Source organism: Octopus bimaculoides, chromosome 9, assembly GCF_046866305.1.
Source record: "Octopus bimaculoides isolate indiv1 chromosome 9, ASM4686630v1, whole genome shotgun sequence".
In the NCBI taxonomy this organism is placed as follows: domain Eukaryota; kingdom Metazoa; phylum Mollusca; class Cephalopoda; order Octopoda; family Octopodidae; genus Octopus; species Octopus bimaculoides.
The window spans coordinates 76,868,903-76,893,540 of NC_142936.1; the positions used below are offsets into that span (position 1 = coordinate 76,868,903).

The following is a 24,638-nucleotide window of genomic DNA, read 5'->3' on the forward strand; positions in this document are numbered from 1 at the left end:
GTAATTGTTGACTTTTGTTTTAATTTATAATCAAAGCCTTTGTTACTGAATTGTGTACTTTTAATTTATGTGTGTTTATGAGGTAATTTAACCATAATATGCAGTCCATTGACTGTAAAAAATGTAAAGAAAAGAAAAGAGATAAGGGATGCAAGTTTTGGTACCATGCAAGGCGCAGGAGTGGCTGTGTGGTAAGCAGCTTGCTTACCAACCACATGGTTCCGGGTTCAGTCCCACTGCGTGGCACCTCGGGCAAGTGTCTTCTACAATAGCCTTGGGCCAACCAAAGCCTTGTGAGTGGATTTGGTAGACAGAAACTGAAAGAAGCCCGTCGTATATATGTATGTATATATATATATATATATATATATGTATGTGTGTATATATGTTTGTGTGTCTGTGTTTGTCCCCACCCCCCAATATCGCTTGACAACTGATGGTGGTGTGTTTACATCTCCGTAATCTAGCGGTTCGGCAAAAGAGACCGATAGAATAAGTACTTGGCTTACAAAGAATAAGTTGTGGGGTCAATTTGTTCGACTAAAGGCGGTGCTCCAGCATGGCTGCAGTCAAATGACTGAAATGAGTAAAAGAGTAAAAGAGTAAAGAGAGAGACAGGACATTTCTGCAAAAGTGTAGACAATTCATCATCATCATCATTGTTTAATGTCCATCTTCCATGCATGCATAGGTAGGACAGTTGACAGGAGCCGGCCAGGTAGAAAAATTACCCTAGGCTTCTGTGTCTGTCAGTGCTGGATTAACCATTATGCACAATAATCACGTGCTTAGGGCATCAAGGGAAGGCGGGGTCACCAGAGAAATGGTAAATGGTTTACAGCACAAAAAAAATCACTTTGAACTTGCTCAAATAAATATCCACAATGCCTTATCTCTGCTAAGTGTAGAAGCAGAAATTTTACGTAAAATTAATTTTAATGACATCATTGAAGACTTTGCCATTAAAAAAAAAAATGAAGGTAATTTTGCAAATATAAATAAAGTGGAAGCATACAAAAATAAACATTTGTTTCTATCTTAGTGTGAATTTTGTTTTGATTTGAAAAATAAAGATTTACTTTATGGTTTATTATTGTTTATATTTTGAATTATTTTTGTTTACATTTTGAACCATTTACATATACTTGAAGGTACCAATACCTTCTAAGTGCTTAGGGCCTCTAAGGGTCTTAATCCAGCCCTGGTGTCTGTTCTAGGAAGGATTTTATGGCTGGATGCCCTTCCTAACAACAACCACACTGCAGAGTAGACTCAGTGCTTTTTACGTGACACTAGCACAGGTGAGGTTAGTTTTGGCATGATTTTTACAGCTGGATGCTCTTCCAAATGCCAACCATGTTACAGTGTGGACTGGATGCTTTTAGCATGGCACCAGCATTGGCAGGGTAACCAAATAACTTGCAACACAAGGAATTATGAGAGAGGCAGGGGCATTTGAGGAGGGGAACTTATGACAGAGGATGAAAGGTATGTGTGTGTGTGTGTGTGTGGATCAAAGCAGTTTGATTCAAATTCGTTGGTACTCAAGAATGCCAATGAATTTGAATTTAGCATTGTAATATCAAAGTATGTAAAAAGAGAGAAAATAGACAGCTTCTGACAATGTGGGAAGTTTTATAAAATCTTTATACTTCAAGTCAAATTTCCGTTGAATGTGGACTATCTCCTGTCCCTTAAAAGAATATAGCTCCAAAGTTGAGGACAACCTATAGCTGAGTCTAGGGATTTTTCATGCTGAGTTTGAACATGATTCGTTAACTAGTTTTTTAGTGCATTGGTAACAAACAGACAAACAAACATTGTCAGAAGATATCTAGTTTCTCTCTTTTTACACACACACACACACACACATATATATATACACACATATAGAGACATATATATGTGTGCATATATATGTATGTATACGTATGTATATATGTGTGTGTGTGTATCTATCTATCTATCTATCTATCTATATCTATTTATATATATATATATATATATATATATATATATATATATATATATATGGGGAGAATTCACAAAAAAACAAAAGACAAAGACGGGTGATGTGGATAACAAACAGACATATTAGTTTAACGCTTGGGAAGTAAAAAAGTCTTTGACGTTTCGAGTCTATGCTCTTCCACAGAAAGAAACAGGGAGAGAAAATAAAGAATGTGTAGTGGCTAGCGAAAGGCATCACTTTGCAAGAGTTCCAGCACTGCTTCAAATAGTTGAAAACGTGTCTGGACCAATACATTGCTTCAAATGGAGAATACTTTGAAGGCGATAAAATTTGTAAAATGTAAAATTAAGTGAATAAAATAATATTGCAAAATTCTGGTTTCTTTTGGGTACCCCCCCCCATGTATATGTATATTTATATATATATATATATATATATATAGTGAAAACACATAGCTCAGTGGTTAGTGTGTTGAGCTCACTGTCATGAGGTAATAAGTTTGATTCCCAAACTGGGCTATGTGTTGTGTTCTTGAGCAAGAGACTTTATTTCATGTTGCTCCAGTTCACTCAGTTGTAGAAATGAGTTGCAACTTCACTGGTGCCAAGCTGTATTCGCCTTTGCGCTTCCCTTGGATAACATCAGTGATGTGGAGAGCGGAGGCTGGTATGTTGGTCTTCCATAAACAACCTTGTCTGGACTTGTGCCTGGGAGGGTAACTTTCTAGCTGCAATCCCATGGTCATTCATGACTGAAGGGGGTCTTTACCCATTTCATCATCATCATCATCATCATCGTTTAATGTCCGCTTTCCATGCTGGCATGGGTTGGACGGTTTGACTGAGGACTGGTGAGCCAGAAGGCTGCACCAGGCTCAATCTGATCTAGCAAAGTTTCTGCAGCTGGAGGCCCTTCCTAACACCAACCACTCCGAGAGTGTAGTGGGTGCTTTTACGTGACACCGGTACAAGGGCCAGTCAGGCAGGATATATAAATATATAAATATATACATATATCTAAGTATGTATCTGTAATACGATATATATTCATAGGGCACATGATGATCAAATGCGTGTAATTCACTCAAACCACATAGAATCAGGAAATATTAAAATTCTTCAAGAATTGTCACCAATGTTGAAATTTGCAGACTGGTTTAACACAACATTAATTCATTCAAAAAAAGACAAATACAGGGGAATGTTTGACAAAAAAATAATCAATTTTTTAAAAAAGGGATAAAAATAATTGTTTAATTGCTGATGTCTTATTTTATTTTTGTAATTGACGAGTTCTGTGTTTTGTTGATTTATTTTTTTTTGATCTCAATCCTTTTTCAATGGAATAATTAGCAATATGCTGTATATAATCTTATTAGGGAAGGACCTCACTGGGGATTATCCCTACTGAACCACTTATTGAGGATTATGTGTTATAGCATATGTAGTTTAGATTAACTCCCCTTAATCCCATTTGCTATTTTCATTGTTGTTGAGATTGTTGAGAGGTCTTAATACATTACAGCATTTAACTTTGTCATTATTGGCTCAAAGTTCAAGGTTCAAAGTTCAAAATTTTTCTGAGGTCAACATAGCCTTTTATCCTTTTGTTGTCTGATGAAATCAATGCTGGCAATGGATTCAAACAATAACTAGACCCCTTTTGTGAAGAAATTTTGATTATAATCATCATAAGCATCATCTCTGTTGTTGTTATGATGACTTAAACACTCCAACATCGGTTGTCAAGTGGCGGTGAGGGACAAATACATACACAAAGGCACACACACAAGTATATGCATACACATATGCACACACACACACACACACACACACACACACACACACACACACACACATACAAGCACACATGCACACGTATGTACATACATGCATACACATACATACATACATACATACATACTTATGCTGAACTATTGAGGAATTTACAGTTACTTTAGCCAGATTACAAATTCAGGTTTATACCTGTAATTATTGGGGCACTAGGATATGTAACACACTGCCTAAATACCAGTCTTGAGAAATTAGGCTTCTCAAAATCAGAAAGGAGAAAGCTGATGTGAAGACTACAGATCCAAACCATCACTGGAACTGTAAAAATCTGTAAAACTTTCCAGAAGTTTTATCATTTAAATATACACGAGCATGTCTAGACATACAACTATATGCATGAGAATACATATATAAAGCAAAACATACAAATCTGCACATATACATACATACATACATACATACATACATACATACTAAAATACCCTGCTGATGTTGTTGAAATTCTAATGAAGGAGCCTTGGGTCTAGGTTAGAAACTGGCTCCTTCTCTTTTGGTAAGAAATCTTGAAATAAAACTGAATACTGACATACATATAAAATAGGCTTCTTTCAGCTTCCGCCTACCAAATCCACTCATAAGGCTTTGGTTGGCCTGGGGCTATAGTAGATGACACTTGCTGAAAGTGCTGTGTAATAGGACTGAACCTGGAACCATGTGGTTGGAAAAAAAGCTTCTTACCATACAGCCATGCGTGTGCCTGTTATCATTATTCAGAAATTAACTTATTATTACTTTGCTAGTCAACAGGCGAGGGTTGGCAACAGGAAGAACATCTGGCCATAGAAAATCTACCTTGACAAATTCCATCCGATCCATGTGAGCATGGAAAGTGGATGTTAAAATGAGGATGATGATGAAGACCATTGCATTTTGAAACACAAATTCAGTTTTCTCTGTATATATATATATATATATATATATATATATATATATATATAGGATACACTAGGAAAAAAACTTCTTCCAAAAAGGTTATCTTCTTGATAAAAGATTTTATAACATTGTTTTAAAAAAATAATTAGAAAAAAAGATCCCCTTTATACTTAAAAACTGTAGTAAGTAATTTTCAGAAAGACTTTCAAATATATATATATATATATATATATATATTGAAACTATAAGGTGTTACTCAGGCACTCTCCACTATGGGTCCACTGCATCTTGTAGCAGAAACAGCTGTAAGCCATAGAAGTTCATATGATGATTGTTTATTCTTTTGTCATCTCATTTTCTTGCACACACACACACACACACACACTAAGAAAGAACTGTTTAAATCTACATCAATATATAAAATATATGATATGGGGTATGCCAACTCTTAATTGAAACTATATTGCTCACTTCCACAGGAAGTGAAGTCAAAATTTTATTTATTCTTTCCATTTTTAGAACTATTCTTCCCTTTTGCTTCTTTCTTCCTTTCTCTTTCTTTCATTGTCTACATTTACAAAACCCTGGACATTCTGGCTACCATTCTCAACAACTGGTGACATTCAGGCAGTTAGATTCGCAGACTCAGAGCATCAGAGAGAAAGCCTTGCAACATTTAACCTTTTTGACACCAACCTGCCTCAGACCATCTTTTGGTTCCATGATAAATATTTCTTGTTTGTAAAGAGATTTAATTAGAAAACTTATCTCAAAATTTCATGTTAATTCATGGTCTAAACATCAGCTTTATAATCCTTTCTACTATAAGCACAAGTGGAGGCGTGTGGCTTAGTGGTTAGGGTGTCAGCATCATAATCGTAAGATTGTGGTTTCGATTCCTGGACTGGTAAACATGTTGTGTTCTTGAGCAAAACACTTCATTTTCACGTTGCTCCAGTCCACTCAGCTGGCAAAAATGAGTAACGCTACGATGGACTGGCGTCCCGTCCAGCGGGGGAACACATACGCCATTGAAACCGGGAAACCAGGCCCATGAGCCTGGCTAGGTTTTGAAAAGGGTGCATTTATTTATTATAGGCACAAGGCCTGAAATTTAAGGGGTGATGGTTAGTCGATTACTTCGACCCAGTACTTGACTGGTATTTAATTTATCGACCCCGAAAAGATGAAAGGCAAAGTCGACCTCAGTGAAATTTGAACTCAGAACGTAGGGGCAGATGAAATACTGCTAAGCATTTTGCCTGGTATGCTAATGATTCTGCCAGCTCACTACCTTTAAACACCAGCTTAATAATGACAGTTTCTTTTCTAAAATGAATTATTATTTTCAAAATTAATTAAAACAAAGGTAGTATATATTTTTTGTCTTTTATTTCTTACTTATTTCAGTGGCCATGCTGGGGCACTACTTTGAACAAATCTACTCCAGTATATATTTCTAAGTCTGGTTCTAAGACATTTAGGCAGAATTGCTAGTATACTGGGCAAAATGCTTAGCAGTATTTCATTCATCTTCATGTTCTCAATTCAAATTCTGCCCAAGTTGACTTTGCCTTTCATTCTTTTGAGGTCGATAAAATAAGTACCAGTTGAATACTAGGGTCAATGTAATCGACTTACCCCCTCCCCTGAAATTGCTGGCCTTGTGCCAAAATTTGAAATCATCATATCCTCGTCATCATCATCATCATTGTTATTATTATTATTATGGTAACCTGGGAGAATCATTTGGTTCTGCCTCCAGAGTACCAACTTAATAATGAAAAAAATTAGCTACTTCTCTAAATTCTTCTCCAAGTTCTTGATTATCTTTAGAATTAATTGAAATACATTTGGTATGCATTTCCTAAGAAAAATGGTGACCAACGAGTTAACTGACCTGTGCCTATTATATATGACCTATTAATTATAACTTACAGTATGTTTTCTTCCTGATAAGACTATTGTTTAAGTTCAGAGAGGTCTTAGAAATTATACATTATTAACATTACTGTCTCAGCAGCTGATATCTTGAATCTTGAAATGATTCTTCTGTTTCCTGTTATTTACTTGTATTTCTTCTACAAAACAAAGGGGAGTGCCTCCCTTTTCATTGTCCGCATAAAATCTTGGTCATCAGACATGAATTTTCTAAATGTAAGAAATATGTTTTTTTTTTTTTTGCTTAGTGTCTCCTGTATAAAAAAAGTATCCCTATTTATTTTAGCTGATTAGTACCCCAATTTTTTTTTACCTAATTTATAACCAAAAATCTTCTTTTTATACAACTTTATCTGATACCAAATATATAAAAAAAATTTTATTACAATATTTGAAAGACATTCCAGTCTTGATGACTAACTAAAGATATCTCAGAAAAATACAGGTGTTGCAGAAATATGATGGATTATCCTTCTGGTCCTAAAAAAAGGACCATGGGCGCTAATGGGTTAATCAGTGTTTTTCAACCATTTTTTACCTATAGACCCCTTTGATTCCTTGCTTTGTAACATGCAGTTTGGTGTTCAGTCCCACTGCATGGCATCTTGGGCAAGTGTCTTCTATTATAGCTCCAGGCCAACCAATGTCTTGCAAGTGAGTTTGGTAGACAGAAACCATATGGAAGCTCATCATGCATGCATAATTCATCATCATCATCATCATCATCATTGTTTAACGTCCGCTTTCCATGCTGGCATGGGTTGGACGATTTGACTGAGGACTGGCAAGCCAGATGGCTGCACCAGGCTCCAATCTGATCTGGTGGAGTTTCTACAGCTGGATGCCCTTCTTAACGCCAACCACTCCGAGAGTGTAGTGGGTGCTTTTACGTGCCACCGGCACGAGGGCCAGTCAGGCAGTACTGGCAACGGTCATGCTCAAGTGGTGTTTTTTACATGCCACCTGCTCAGGAGCCAGTCCAGTGGCACTGGCAACGACCTCGCTCAAATTTTTTTCCTGTCACCGGCACAAGTGCCAGTAAGGCGATGCTGGTAATGATCACTCACGAATCACATGCTTTTTATGTGCCACCGGCATGGAAGCCAGTCAGCTACTCTGGCAGTGATCATGCTCGGATGGTGCTCTTAGCACTCCATTGGCACGAGTGCTAGTCATCGAATTTGCAAATTTGATTTGATTTTGATTTTTGATTTCACCTGCCTCAACAGATCTTTGCAAAGTTTAGTGTCCAATGTTGGAAAGGTACATACATACATATATATGTGTACATATGTGTGTGTGTGTGTGTGTGTGTGTACATATATATATATATATATATATATATATATATATATATATATATAGATATATATATATATACATATATATATATAAATAGACAAACCAACACTGGTTCTCAAGTGGTGTTGTGGGGTGAAAAGCACAAGCACAAAGTCACGCTGACATATGTATGTGTGTGTGTGTATATGTATAAATATATATATGTGTTGGTTTATTTACATTCCTATGATTAGCAGTTCAGTAAAAGGGATTAACAGAATAAGTATCAGACATAAAGAATAAGTACTGGGGTTGATTTGCTTTGACTAAATCCTTTGAAGTTGTGCTCCAGCATGACCACAATCCAACGTCTGCAACAAGTAAAAAAAAATACATATAAAACAAAAGCATTCTAAATCTAATCATACAAGTGAATTTTTATGTTATATATAAATTAACAACAACAAAAGACATTATGAAAGACTACTGGAATATTCTACCATAAATTATAAATAGACATGAAGACATGATGTATTTTGAGTTTTCCTTTTCATCTCAGAGTCATAAAAATCTTGGAATTGTCCGTTTATATATATATATATATATATATATATATATATATATATATATATATATATATATATATATAAATTTTTTGTTCATATTTGCAAAATTTTCCAAATTAGTATCAAATTCGATGAAATTGTAAGAAATATGCACTTTTTACCTCCCACCAAAATATCTCAGAAGTTCACCCAGGTAATTTGGGTTCCAGTTGATCCGATCAATGGAACAGCCTGCTCGTGAAATTAACATGCAAGTGGCTGAGCACTCCACAGACACGTGTACCCTTAACATAGTTCTCGGGGATATTCAGTGTGACACAGTGTAACAAGGCTGGCCCTTTGAATTACAGGCACAACAGAAACAGGAAGTAAGAGTGAGAGAAAGTTGTGGTGAAAGAGTACAGCAGGGTTCGCCACCATCCCCTGCCGGAGCCTTGTGGAGCTTTAGGTGTTTTCACTCAATAAACACTCACGACACCCGGTCTGAGAATCGAAACTGTGATCCTATGACCACGAGTCCGCTGCCCTAACCACTGGGCCATTGAATCTGGTACATAAGAGGAAAAAGCACTTAATTAAGAGTAAAATATATTGATTAGGCTTTCATTGATGATGGACCCTACCCCAGAGTCATATGGACCCCAGTTGAAAGCATTGAGATAATATTAGCTAATATATGTTTCTTTATCATTATTCTTTTTTTTTTCTATTCTTCTATTGTTTTATTTTTTTATTTGTTTCAGTCATTTGATGGCAGCCATGCTGGAGCATTGCCTTTAGTCGAACAAACTGATCCCAGGACTTATTCTTTGTAAACCTAGTAATTATTCTATTGGATCTCTTTTGCTGAACTTTTATGAACTAGAAGTCATGGAATTCTGGCTTACAAAATTCCCCAATAAAATTCCAAACTGAATTACTGAAGAAATAAAATTTATTCTGCAAAATAATTGTTACAAATTAAGTGGCTGCCTTTACAAACAAATCCCTAGGACTGCAATTGTAACAAATGTTGCCCCTACTTATGTGAATTTACTCATGGCATAACTAGAAGTTTCAGTGTATGAACAATCTAAACTAAAGTATGGTATCAACTTCCATAAATACCTATAAGAAAATTGAAAAGGTTACTTAGATGGATTTCTAAACTCTTTTATACAAATGGTAAGAAATCTGAAAACATGGGTCATTTTGAAAGTTCCTTATATATGCAACTAACAAAATATATCTTTATTTACCAGCTCCACATAGCACCAACCAAAGCCATCTTTGTCACACACATGCATGGATGCATGGATGCATGCACACACGCATGTATGCACACACGCAGACACATTATAATCATAATTTAATCTTTTATCTTTTACTTGTTTCTGCTGTGGCACTGCCTTGAAGAATTTTTAGTTGAATGGATCAACCCCAGTACCTATTCTATCAATGTCTTTTGTTGAATTGCTAAGTTACAGGGTTGTAAACACACCAACACTGGTTGTCAAGTGGTGATGGGTGACAAACACAGACACACACATACAAACATATATATCTGATGAGTAGAAGACACTTGCACATGATGGCACACAGTGGGAGTGAACCTGGAACCATGTGGTTGGGAAGCAAACTTCTTACCACATAGCCACACCTGTGCCTAATATCCTCTTTTCTGTTTGCTAGGTCATTGTTTTTAATTTTGGCACAAGGGTACCAATTTTATGGGGACAGGTCTAGTCCATAACATCAGCCCTCCGCCAGTGCCATTTTATTTTTATTGACCCTGAAAGGATAAAAGGCAAAGTTGACTTTGGTAGAATTTGAACTCAAAATGTAATGAACTGGAACAATTAACACAAGGCATTTTGACTGATGCGCAAATAATTCTGCCAGCCTGCTACCCATATTGATATTTAACTATCTGATATCTATCTGTTGTCTATATATATATATTATATATGTGATGTGTGAGCATATATACATATACATACATATAAATATGTATATATATTTGTGTGTGTATATGTACCGTCTCTGATGAGGGGATATATAAAATATCCCAGAAACAACTGTAAGACCTCTTTATAAATGTTCTGAAAACTATTCACAGCCTTGGATTTTTTTCTCTCATTCTGTTAATTTTTATATATATATAGATATATATATATACTCACAGACATGTTGGGCTTCTTTTAGTTTCCATCTGCGAGATCCACTCACAAAACTTTGTTTGTCCTTTGGGATATAATAGAAGACAATTGTCTGACAGTGGGACTGAACCTGAAATCATATTGTTTGAAAGCAACTTTCTAAACCACATGGCCATGTCTGCGCTTGGCTATGAATACATGCATACACATATATATGTAAAATATATACTATGTAATATATTTATATATGTGACACATATTACATACATACATATATATATATATATATATATATATATATATATATATATATATATATATATATATATATATATTACATATATTTATTTATATTATATATTAAACATAGTTGTTATATATATATATATATATATATATGTATATATATAACAAATATATCTAATATATGTATGTATACACACACACACATACATGCAAACACACACTGATAATACTGAAATTTTGAATAAGATGAATGAAAAGAATTTTATAAATTACATTTGAAGAAACTAATCTGATTAAAGAAATGACACTAATATTTTTTCTAAGAATGAACACACTTTAGAATTTGATATCAAAATGCATTTCTTTTATACTGTTTTTGCCTGTTAATGCCTTTGTCATTTAATGTTTTGAAGAAATAAAAAAAAGAATAACACTTATTGCGAAACTAAATATCATAATGAAAAATAATAGCAACTAGCAAAACATTTTCTTATGTCATTCACTTATGTCTATAGATATATTATGTATTTATTTGTCTTTGGTCTCCCTGTGGTTGACTTTATTGCTGGCTGAAATTGGCGCTCAGTTAACCCCCCGTAGAGGTCACTTCCGTTTTCTAACTGGGTCATCATCATGGCAGGACTTGCCGATGTACGGGTCGAAGAGAGTTTACGGATAAAAATCGGTGAGTATGTGAGAGAATGTTCGAATGTTCACTTATGTTTTATTTCAGTCGTTCAGCTTTTGACCCGTCCTTCCGTTCTTAGTGTCCAAAACTTGTTGTTATTTCAACATAAACAGAAAAAACTGTCGCCCAAATATCAAAAATCATGTGCGGGCCGAAAACGGAGCAGCAGCAGAAAGGGAGCGAGAGAAAGATAAAGAGAGAGGAGGAGGGGATGAAATTTAAAAAAAAAAAAGAAATAACATTACACGGCGTAAACAACACACTGTTGCGAAAAAAGAAAAAAAGAATAGGGGTGGGCTTGCTTTACCTAAGTTATCTCTCTCTAACGTTTTATTGATATCTCTGAATATTATATTATGTCATTTTATTTTCTTCTATACAGACAGACTTTGCATCGTCTATTTATTTATTGGTTTTCTCATTCCTCTGTCTTTCAAACAAGTCAACTGTTGCTCGTCCGTTGAGGTTGTTGTCGTTTGTCGCCCGCCGTGGGGCCTGTCTGGTCGTTTGTCAATATTTGTCTTGTTTTAGTTTTGTTGTTAGGTGCTTCTTTTTTTTTCTCTCTCTCTATATATACTATGTCTCTCTCACTCTCTTCTTTAATTGTCTGTCTCTTTTCTGTGTGTATATCGTCTCTCTCTCTCGCTCAACGTATATTTTCCCTGTTCTCTCTAATTGTCTCTCCTTTCTGTATGTATCTCTCTTTTTTTCTATAAGTGTCTTTCTTTTCTGTATTGGCCTTTCTCTTTCTTTATTTGTTTTCCTATCTTTACTCTGCTTGTCTCTCTTTGTATATGTCTCTTTTCTATTAATCTTTCTCTTACTCTGAAAATTAGTCTTTGTATATTTATCTCTTCGTCTATATTTCTCCCTCTCTCTCTCTTTCGTCCTCTGTATGTTAAGTCTTTTGTCTGTCTTATTCTTTCTATAATTGTCTTTCTCTCATTCTCTGTATATTCATCTCGTTCCCTCTTTCTCTGTATATATTTGTCAGTTTTTTTTTCTTCCCCTTTGTATATTTGTCTCTCTTTCTCTCTCTCTTGTCTTGAGTATATTTGTCTATCTCATTGTATTCATTGCTTATGTTATTTTACCACAAACCTTTATTTTTTAAAGTGTGATTAACAGATAGTATATTACTGGTTAACCGATAGTATATATTACTGTAAGATTTAACGATGTCATTATATGCCTGTCATAAACACACACACACATGTATATATGACAGACATTGACAACATGTGAAAGAAAGACAGACTTCACTATGTTGACTTGAGAATACCGGTTCTTACACGTTTAAAATATACATACATATACATATATTGTGTGTGTTTGTGAGTGTACATGTTGCTCTCAACTACATTTAAAACAATGAAAACAGTGTTTTAAACCAATAGTATGCATGTTTGTATGTGGGTAATATGTGTTTAATATATGTATGTATATATATATATATGTGTGCGTGTGAGTATTTTAAAAAATCCCACATGCATACTGGTTGCATGTTTGGATGGCTAAAACTGATATTTGGTGTGGTCAGATCGGCTGTTTGTATATGCATTTTGAAATTGTTTCGAGGTGCAGAAAAGTTTTAAAAAAAAGGTGTGTTTGTGTGGGGGGTGTGTGCATTATTGTTACTGTCCGACATTTCGAAAATTCATCGCTGTGACTTTACAAAACAAACCAAAGTACACACACGCAACTCAAGCACACGCATCTACAAGCGGTACACACACACACGCACGTGTGTTTCTTCTGCCTGTATGTATGTATGTGTGTGTGTAAGAGAGTGAAGGAGAATTTTGTGTATACCTGTGTGCAGCTCTGCCTGTGCACCCATGCTTCGTGCTTATGTGCGCACTTATGCACGTGTCATACGGCTTACATACTCATTTAAACTGAATCCCTTGTGTGTGCGTGTTTGTATATCTATCTATATATTTATATATCACTGTATATGTATAAAATGTGTGTTTGTGTTCATGTGTTTTGTTCCAAGTCAACCCTACTCATGTAAACGGTTCCTGTCGTAATATTTTTTAATGTTACGACAGGACTATATACCAATATGTCTTTTTTTTAAAGACGGTTCGATGATTATATTGGAGTGAAATTTGGCTGCTATTTCTTATTGATCTGCTAGCAGCATAGCGATTCTCTCGTTAGGATGCATATTTGAGGGAGATTTGGCTGCCATTTCCAACAGATCCGTCAGCCGCATAGAGATTCCCCCGTTGGCTTAAGAAAACAGGATGGTTGGTTATTTGAAGGAGTCTTTGGCTACTATTTCTAGCAGGTCGGCTAGCCGCATAGAGATTCCGTCGTCGGTTCGTTGAGGGAGATTTAGTTACTATTTCTAGCCAACAGGTCGGCTAACCGCAAAGAAATTCCCTCGTTTGCTCTTGTGTGTGTGTGTGTGTGTGTATGTTTTGTACATTTAGGACTTCGAAGCCTAAAACATTCGACGGAAAAAAAAAATGTCATTCTTCAAAAGATTTATTTCTGAAAGAACCCTCGACACTTTGGTCTGGGACACATTTTAGTGTAAAATAAAAAAAAAATCTACACGTAAACTTTTTCATTCTGGAAATAAGAGATTCATTAAATTTTCTAACGTACATATAACTGTTTCCTCTCCATTTCCTGCAAACATTTTATCAGTTTCTCTTCCTTTCTCTTTTGTTTGTTTATTTATTTTTTCTTTTTTTTTTTTAACTTATCAAATCACTCTATATACACCCACATCATTTGTATAGTTTTTCCTTCTGTCTTTCTCACAAAACATCCACTCGCGCACTTTGTATGCGCGCGTGTGTGTATGCATGCATGTATGTTATGTATGTATACACACATACACTTCAGTGTGTATGCGCATGTATATGCTATGCATGTATATATGTAATGCATGTATTGTATGCTATACATGTCTGTTATGTATGTATTGTGTAAAACACACCCGTAATATGTGTATGCGTGTGTACCATTTATCTACAGATTAGATGCTGTTCGATTCTTTCTTCGGGAAGGGAAAAGTCTTTTTCCCCCCCATTTTTGTCCTCAAGCCTATTTTTTTATATATATTTCTTTAAATATATGCCAAATATAATGTTAAATGTTTCATAACGTCTCTCTCTCTCTCTCTCTCTCTCTCTCTTTACACACTCACACAATGTTCAACCGTTCATCCCTCTAAATGTATGCGTGCGCGTATACACACACACACACACACACACACACACACACACACACGAAGGAGGTGCTGAAAAGTTCCTGGCTTTGGGTAAAAGAAAATACAAGAGGATCAGTTTATTATGATTTTATTTCAACACATTCCTCTCTCAGATTCACACACTTATTGCATCGGTCCTTCGGTTTTTCTAACCCTTCTAAAAGAACTCGGAAGGTTGCGCCTTCAACCAGGCCTTTCGCTTACCCTTAAAGCCAGGTACTTTTCAGCACCCAGCTCGTATAATTATTTAATGTTCATTTTCCACGCTGGCATGGGTTGAACGGTTTCACAGGATCCGGCGAGCCGTAGGACTACGTCTAACTCCAATGTCAGCATTATAATATATATATATATATATATATATATATATAAACATTTCTCCCCGTCACTAATATATCCAGATACATTTCTCATATCTACAGTCTTTTTTTCTCTTTCATTAGTATATAAGAAAATAATCGTCTCTCTCCCTCTGTGGATTCAAGTTAACATATGCACGCACGTATATCTGTCTGTGTGTTTTGTAAGTTAGTCCGAGGAGGAGGGGCTCTGTACATGTACGTATGTGTGTGAGTTGAGAGAGAGAGAGTATGTGTGTTGTAATAGAGATGTGTTCGGTCTTTACACATTTCTGTAACTATGTCCAATTATTATCTATGTATCTATATTAATTTTACTACTCTATATCTTTAGCACACAATCGACTTGCTAGAAATAGTAGCCAATAACTCTGAAATCTCACCCTAAGGTCTTCAAAAATATGCTACATCGGAGATATATTATTCTTAAAAAAAAAAAAAAGACGGTATAGTCACGGTTGTAACGTCAGTCTAATTCATAAATACTGAATATAGGACGATTTTGAATAAATACTGTATTTACTCGTGTATAGGTCGCACCCCTATTTTAGTGTCAAGTCATGGTACAAAAAAATTTTCTCTTCGTAGGTTTAGCTTTGCCTCGTGTATAAAATCGCACTCCAGTTTTTTTTTCATTTAAAACCAAAGTTTAAAATAGTATGATTTATACATGAATAAATAGCATATATTTTTCTTTCTCTTTCCACACATGCGCGGTACTTTTGGTAAATATTCTACTATAGCTCTGGGCCGACCAATGCCGTGTGAGTGAATTTGGTAGAAGTGTGTGTGTGTGTGTGTGTGTGTTTGTCTCCCACCACCGTTTGACAATCAGCGTTGGTTTGTTTACGTAGCGGTTCGTCAAAAGAAACTAATAAATCAAGTACCAAACTTTAAAAAAAAGTGCTGGGGTCAGTTTGTTCGATTGAAAACCTTTCAAAGCAATGCCCCAGCATGGCTGCAGTCCAGTCTTCATTATCTTCATTATCATTTAACGTCCGTTTTCCATGCTGGCTTGGGTTCGACGATTTGACAGCAACTGGCAAATCAGAAGATTACGCCAAGCTTGGGTGTCTAAAACAAAAGATACACACACACACACACACACACACACACACATGGCATAAATAGGTAAAGAGAAATTTTGTGCCTTTCCTTTATCCCCCCCCCCCCCACCGTGGTTATGATGGAAATGTAATGGTTCCAGTTGAGGACTGGAATCAGGTTGCAGATATGACTCTGGTGCTTTGCTGTGGTATATTATCAACCCATCTGTCACACCCTATGCTAACCTACCCTAAACTACAAATAAATTACAACATTGTAACTTTATTACTCTGTCAACAGTCTGTGTGTTATCCAAACCAACTTTTTTCATTGGTGAAATATTTGACATTTCCTTCTTCTTACTTCCGTTTTACTTCTATTTACTCCACTCCTTTATTCCTTACCAATATGCTACCACTTAGCTAATTTAGGTGTTTATTCAGTCAGGTCACACATAACCCATACCAATATCTTATTATAATACTGTTTCTTTCTGTTTACTGTACCTACCTATTTTTTTTTTGTCAAAATATTTTAGTGAAAGATTTTTTTTCTCCTCTTTCTACGTCTTCTATGTGTTTGTGGCTGAGTGGTTAACACTTTTGATACCAACCCACATAAAACCATGCCTGATTCTATGAAAGGGTAGGTGTAAGAGACCAGATATGGCTCATTTGAGCATTAAACAAATAGAATATTTTGGTTGGATATGGCCAGTTTAAAAGCTAAAGGGTTAGAGTGATCTACAGGGTGTTTGGGCTAAATTTGACAGTTTGCATAAAAGAAAAAAGAAAATAATGTCATCCAAAAATAAAAGTATTCTAAAAATAGTCAAAGTATCTGCCCTCAACTTCTACCACAGCCTCAAGACAGCTTCAGAGCCTGGTGCATGTTCCTTACTGTGTCCCTGGGAAGATCTTTGAATATCTCCGAGGGAAAGGCAAAGGCCGATACAGCTTGGTACCAGTGACGTAGCAACTCATTTCTACAGCTGAGTGAACTGCAATAACGTGAAATAAAGTGTCTTGATCAAGAACACAACGCACAGCCCAGTTTGGGAATTGAACTCACTACCTCATGATTGCGAGCCCAATGCTCTAACTCTGCCATGCACCTTCACACACACATTTATATATTTAGTATATAAATGCAAGTTTATATGGTTATGTATGTTTGTTTAGCCCTGAAAGGCTCTGAAACAATCTGCGTCCCACCTAACATTCAGATCAACAACTCTCTCACTCTCTCTGTCACTATCAGGCATTATCAAATATGAAACTCATTATGTTTAGTAGAGGGGACAGATATGTTTAATATATATATAAAAAAAAATACTGCTTCGGCCAGCTTAGGGTGAAACTTGAGCAGACTGTCATTTTTTATAAAAAAATTACTAGTGTTTCATTTCATTTTTGTAATATACTGTAGAACATATCTATTCATTTTCACTCAACACAATGTATTACAATTACTGTAAAAAATTCTTTGAATATATAATGAACCCCACTGCATGGCACCTTGGGCAAGTGTCTTCTACTATACCCTTAGGCCAACCAAAGCCTTGTGAGTGGAATTGGTAGACGGAAACTGAAAGAAGCCCATCGTATATATACATATATGTGTGTGTATGTGTTAGTCCCCCACCATTGCTTGGCAACCAATGTTGATGTGTTTACGTTCCCGTAACTTAGTGGTTCGGCAAAAGTGACAGATAGGAATAAGTACTAGGCTTACAAAGAATAAGCCCCGGGGTTGATTTGTTTGACTAAAGGCGGTGCTTCAGCATGGCCGTGGTCAAATGACTGCAACAAATAAAACGATAAAAGCCAAAAAGACTATAGACACAGGTATAGCTGGGTGGTCAAGAACCTTCGTTTGCAACCATGTGGTTTCTTGTTCAATCCTATGCACAACACCCTTGGGCAAGTGTCTTCTACAATGGCTCTGGGTTGACTGGAGCCCTGTGAATGAATTTGGTAAATGGAGACTATGAGAAAGCTCATCATGTGTGTGTGTGTGTGTTTGTCCCCTCTTCATTTGATAATTGCTGTTGGTTTGTTTATGTCCCTGTAACTTAATGGTTTGGTGGAAGAGACCAACAGAATAGGTACAAGGCTTAAAATTAGTACCGGTGTTGATTTGTTCATCCAAAGCCCTTCAAGGCAGTGCTCCAGCATGGCCACAGTTCAGTGACTGAAACAAGTTAAAAAAAAATGCACACATAGGCGTAGGAGTGGCTGTGGTAAGTAGCTTGCTAACGAACCACATGGTTCCAGGTTCAGTCCTACTGCGTGGCACCTTGGGCAAGTGTCTTCTACTATAGCCTCGGGCCGACCAAAGCCTTATGAGTGGATTTGGTAGATGGAAACTGAAAGAAGCCCGTCGTATATATGTATATATATATATGTGTGTGTGTGTGTATGTTTGTGTGTCTCTGTTTGTCCCCCCTACCATCGCTTGACAACCGATGCTGGTGTGTTTACGTCCCCGTAACTTAGCGGTTCGGCAAAAGACACCGATGGAGTAAGTACTAGGCTTACAAAGAATAAGTCCTGGGGTCGATTTGCTCCACTAAAGACAGAGCTCCAGCATGGCCGCAGTCAAAGGACTGAAACAAGTAAAAGAGAGTAAAAGAGACACACACACACATTTTAGTATTAAATTTCATGCTGTATGTATTCCTGGGTATTCTTCCCAAACCATTCTCTCTCCTCCTGTCTCTACCTGCTCTGTGTGTGTGTGTGTGTGTGTGTGTGTATATATATATACATACGCATATACGTGTATACATATACATATATAGTTATTGTTTCATACATTTTTTCCATGCCTGCATGGGTGGGATGCTTTACTCTTTGCCCTTCCTGCTGCTGTTCATTCAACCGTGAAGTAGGTGTGGAACCTGATTTTTTTTGTTTTTTTTTTTGTTCAGTCAAGCAAACTAGAACAAGCAAACTTTTGCTTGGAGGAATGACACAACAATAAATTCTGAACTTGTGATTAGGAGTGTGTATGTATGTGTGTGTGTGTGTGCATTATATTTGTGTGTATGTAGTGTATATATAGGGTGTCCACAAGGTCTGGGTACATGGAGTAAATAAAATCATAACATAAACAATTAAATAGAAATAATAATTTCTTAAAGTATGTGTTAATCCCCATGTACCCAGACTTTGTGGACACCCTGTATATATATATATATATACTCTTTACTCTTTTACTTGTTTCAGTCATTTGACTGCGGCCATGCTGGGGCACCGCCGTTTAGTCGAGCAAATCGACCCCAGGATTTATTCTTTAGAAGCCTAGTACTTATTCTATTGGTCTCTTTTTGCCGAACCGCTAAGTTACGGGGACGTAAACACACCAGCCTCGGTTGTCAAGCGATGTTGGGGGAACAAACACAGACACACAAACACACACACACACACACATATATATATATATATACATATATACGATTGGCTTCTTTCAGTTTCTGTCTACCAAATCCACCCACAAGGCTTTGGTTCACCCGAGGCTATAGTAGAAGACACATGCCCAAGATGCCACGCAGTGGGACTGAACCCAGGACCATGTGGTTGGTAAGCAAACTACTTACCACACAGCCACTCCTATGCCTATGTATGTATATATATATATATATATATCCTCCTCCTTATCATCATCATAATTTTAATGTCCTCTTTTTTATGATCACATTGGTTGGGTGGAATTTGTTGAGGCAAGATTTTCTAGAGTCTAATGCCCTTCCTGTTGTTAGCCCTCACCTGTTTCTGAGCAAGGTAAAATATTTCTCCACGACTGAACATGTTTTCCTGGAAGATTGGAATCAAATGACACTGCTTGTATGATGGTGATGCTTGTTTACAACTATCATATAATAACTGTTAAGTTATTCCTTAACATGAAACCAGTGCTACCCTTAATACACAAATAAAGAATTTTTATCCATCATTGCAGTGTTAACCACTCGTTTTTGGTACTTATTCTATCGGTCTGTTTTGACAAACTGCTAAGTAGTTTGTCCGGCATGCTAATGATTCTGCCTGCTTGCCGCTTTAGTCTTTTATGTATATTATATCATCATTGTGAAGGTGCTGGCTTAGTGTTTTGGGTATTCGGCTCATGATTATAAGGTTGTGAGTTCAGTTCCTCGTGACGCATTGTGTTCTTGAGCAAGACGCTTTATTTCACATTGCTCCAGTTCACTCAGCTGGCTAAAATGAGTAGTACCTAAGGTGGCGAGCTGGCAGAAATGTTAGCATGCCAGGCGAAATGCTTAGCAGTATTTCGTCTTTACATTTTGGGTTCAAATTCTGCCGAGGTCGACTTTGCCTTTCATCCTTTCGGGGTCAATAAATTAAGTACCAGTTGTGTCCAGGGGTCGATCTAATCAACTGGCTTCCTCCCCAAAAGTTTCAGGCCTTGTACCTAGAGTAGAAAAGAAAATGAGTAGTACCTGTATTTCAAAGGGCCAGCTTTGTCACATTCTTAGTGACACTAAATCTTGAGAACTACATTAAGGATACACATGCACGTTGAGTTCATGGGTAGGCTATTCCGTTGATCGGATCAACTGGAACCCTTACCATCATAAGCGATATCATCATCATCATCATTGTTTTACATCCACTTTCCCATGCTTGCGTGGGATAGACATTCACACCTACAAATATGTATACGGAATGGCCTTCTTGTAAATTTCCATCTGTGAAGTACTCTCACAAGGCTTTGGTTGGCTTGGGGGCTTTAGTATAAGACACTAGCTCAAGGTCCTGCATAGTGAAACTGAACCCAATACCATGTGAATGGGAAGCATATTTCTTAACCTCACTGCCATATGTATATTGTGTATAAGTGTATGTATGTGTATGTAAACGTATATGTGCATATATGTATGTATAGATATATATGTGTATGCATATGTGTGTTTGTATTGACTTGTTGCTGTGTATCTATACACTCATTTGCTTCCAAGTGGTTATACTCTTTTGCTTGAGGGATTTCCTGTACTAGAATTGACATTTTTGATTTGTGAGAACATTTGGGTTTTTACTGCCACGCTTGGTGGATTTTGTGCACATGGTTGGATTAAGGCAAGCAAGCATGTTCCACTATGTTGGCCAGAAGATAGAAAAAAAAAAAAAAAGAAAAATCCTTCCCCGTTGATATTGTGCTTCTTGTAGTGTATCAGGACTAAGCAGTTTTTGAGAGAGAGAGAGAGAGAGAGAGAATGATCTAATAATTCTTACCTTTTTAACACTTCAACTATGACATACATTAATTTTTTTTTTCTTATTTTAGATTCATTAATTTCTTTAACTCTCTTAGTATTCAGATTATACTGTCAAATGCAATGCTTGTTCATACACATTATTTTGAATTGATCCTGTACTATCTGTTGGCTTCAAGATTTCGATGGTGTGATTGTTTATTTTTAAAGTGACATTGCAGGGTAGGTGTGAGAGGTTAGATCTGGTTGGTTTGAAGACAAAACAGATAGAATATTTGGGCCTGATATAGCCAGTTTAAATGATAAAGGGTTGTGTGTGTGTGTGTGTGTATTATAGTGACTCCAGCACTAAGAGATTGATTTAAGGGCCATGTATGAAACTCTCATCCCTCAAGTCACTTTTGTAACTTTTCTGCCAAATAATGTATACATAACTATAATATACACATATGTGTATACATACACTCTAGCTACACTAGTACCTCCTAGCTGTTGTTGGTCATTGGTAGTAATTTTCAACTGAGTGGACTGCAGCAACGAGAAATGAAGTAGTTTGCTCGAGAACACAACATGCTACCCAGTCTGGGAATCGAAACTACAACTGTAGGATCATGTGTCCGATGCCCTAACCACTGAGCCATGTGTTTGTCTTCACATGCAGCCTGAAATACCTGGTAATCAATATTTAACAGAAAAAAAAATGTGAATCAAGGAGGAAACCATGATGAATGCGAGCAATAAAGGGAAGTGGGGAAAACAAAAAATATTTATAAATATCATTTTTTTTTCTTACTGTTCAGGTATTAAAAAAAAGAACCCAACAAAAACTAGTTTGTGTTTCCTCATATTTTAGTAGCCAGGCAAAGAGCAGCAGGTCACGTAGTGTTATGATGTCATAGTTTTGGGTACAGATTCACCTTATGTTCCTCCTGCTCCCCCCCCCCCAACACCACACGCACATACATACATACATACACCTGAGCACAGTTTAAGGATATTTTACCAGTTTCTTCTTTCTGCCAGTGGCAACTGTGTAAACAAAACAGTCATGTGACATGAAACCTGACTAAAGTCGCATACGCACACAGACATGCACACATGCACACACATATATGCACACGTGTGTGTGTGTGTATAGATATGTATATTTATATATATATATATATATATATATATATATATATGCATATTATGTATATTTATGTATATGTATATATAGGCATATTTATTTATAGATATATGTATTTTTAATTATATTTATGTGTGTATTATATATGTTTATATATATGTGTGTGTGTGTGTATGTATACATACATACATACATACATATATATATATATATATATATATATATATGGTGCCCCAGCATGGCCACAGCTCATGAGCTGAAACTAGATAAAATGAAAAATGAAAATGATACATACATCTTGATAAATTCTTATAAAGATTTTATCCTATATTTAAATTATATAGATGTACACACACACACACACACACACACACACACACACACACACACACACACACACACACACACACACACACACACACACACATATATATCATGTATTTAATGTTATGCCAGAAACATTGTCTTCAAAGGTATTTAGCAACTGATCTCAAAGTTAAGAAGGATACTAGAAGTTTAGGCTGTTATAACATAGTTCTATGACTAACCAGCAACATTACTACCAAACAAACACCCACCCACCCATCACTGCCACCACTGCAGTTGCTAGTACTGTTTGTAACAGTAGTAGTAATAATAATAATAATGTGTGTGTAAATATATATACATATTTATATATATAAAAAAAAAAATATATATACATATATATATATACATAGATATATATTCTTTATAATAATAATAATAATAATAGTATTCGTAGTAATGGTACTAATACACACAGGTAGTAGTAGGAGTAGTAGTAATAATAATAATAGCAGTTGTAGAAGTATCACAACTAATATTATTAATACTACTCTTTGTACAATATAAAATATGCTGGCTGATGAGAATACATACATACATACAGATTATACACACACACATATACACACGTACACACGTTTCAAGGATGATGTTTCAAATTTCGTTATCTCTTATGTAATCAGTAGATTCAGTCACTGACCACAATAATTAAGGTGTAGGAGGATACTGATGGTGTAGACTCAATAATTATAGTATGTAACGAGCATGATCAAATGATCCAGTTGCATTGTTAACTTGATGCTCTTGAGGCTCCTATGGTTTCAGTGAGTGCAAATAAAAAAAAAAATATATTCTTACTCTTTTACTTGTTTCAGTCTTTTGACTGTGGCCATGCTGGAGCACCGCCTTTAGTCGACCAACTCGACCCCAGGACTTATTCTTTGGAAGCCTAGTATCGGTCTCTTTTACGGGGACGTGAACACACCAGCATCGGTTGTCAAGCGATGTTGGGGGTACAAACACAGACACACACACACACTCACACACACACACACACGCACACACACACAAATATATATATATATATATATATATATACGACGGGCTTCTTTCAGTTTCTGTCTACCAAATCCACTCACAAGGCTTTGGTCGGCCCGAGGCTATAGTAGAAGACACTTGCCCAAGATGCCATGCAGTGGGACTGAACCTGGAACCATGTGGTTGGTAAGCAAGCTACTTACCACACAGCCACTCTTACGCCTATAAATGTATGTATATATATATATATATATATATATATATATATATATATATATATATATATATATATATATATATATATATATATATATATATATATATATATATATATATATATATATATATATATATATATATATATATAAATAAAATTAAAGCAGATGTGGCTGTCTGGTTGAGAAGCTTGCTTTTGAACCATGTGGTCTCAGGTTCAGTCCCACTGTGTGGCATCTTGGGCAAGTGTCTTCTACTACAACCCTGGGGTGACCAAAGCTTTGTAAGTGGAATTGGTTGATGGAAACTGAAAGAAGCCTGTCTTATATATACTTGTGTGTGTGTGTGTGTATCTTTGAGTTTGTGTTTGTTTCCACCACTGCTTGACAACTGGTGTCGGTTTGTTTGCATTCCTGCAATGTAGCGGTTTGGCAAAACAGAATGATAGGAAAAGTACAAGGCTTAAAAAAAAAATATATATATAAGTACTGGGATTGATTTGTTTGACTAAGCCCTTGAA

The 24,638-nt window shown here is 36.1% G+C and overlaps 1 protein-coding gene across 6 annotated transcripts in view; it reads left to right on the top strand.

Annotated features, from left to right (window-relative positions):
• Positions 1-11,324: 11,324 nt before the first annotated feature.
• LOC106869760 (ras GTPase-activating protein 3) overlaps positions 11,325-24,638 on the top strand; it is a 198,918-nt gene continuing 185,604 nt past the window's right edge. The window contains exons 1-2 of one of the 6 annotated variants that reach the window (XM_052970792.2): positions 11,482-11,555; positions 19,669-19,817. In XM_052970792.2, the coding sequence (XP_052826752.1) occupies positions 19,730-19,817 (88 nt within the window). In that variant the 5' untranslated portion in view covers positions 11,482-11,555; positions 19,669-19,729. Of the gene's footprint in view, positions 11,556-19,668; positions 19,818-24,638 lie in introns of all 6 variants that reach the window. The other 5 variants (XM_089357838.1, XM_052970794.2, XM_089357840.1 and 2 more) reach the window with 5 other exon arrangements.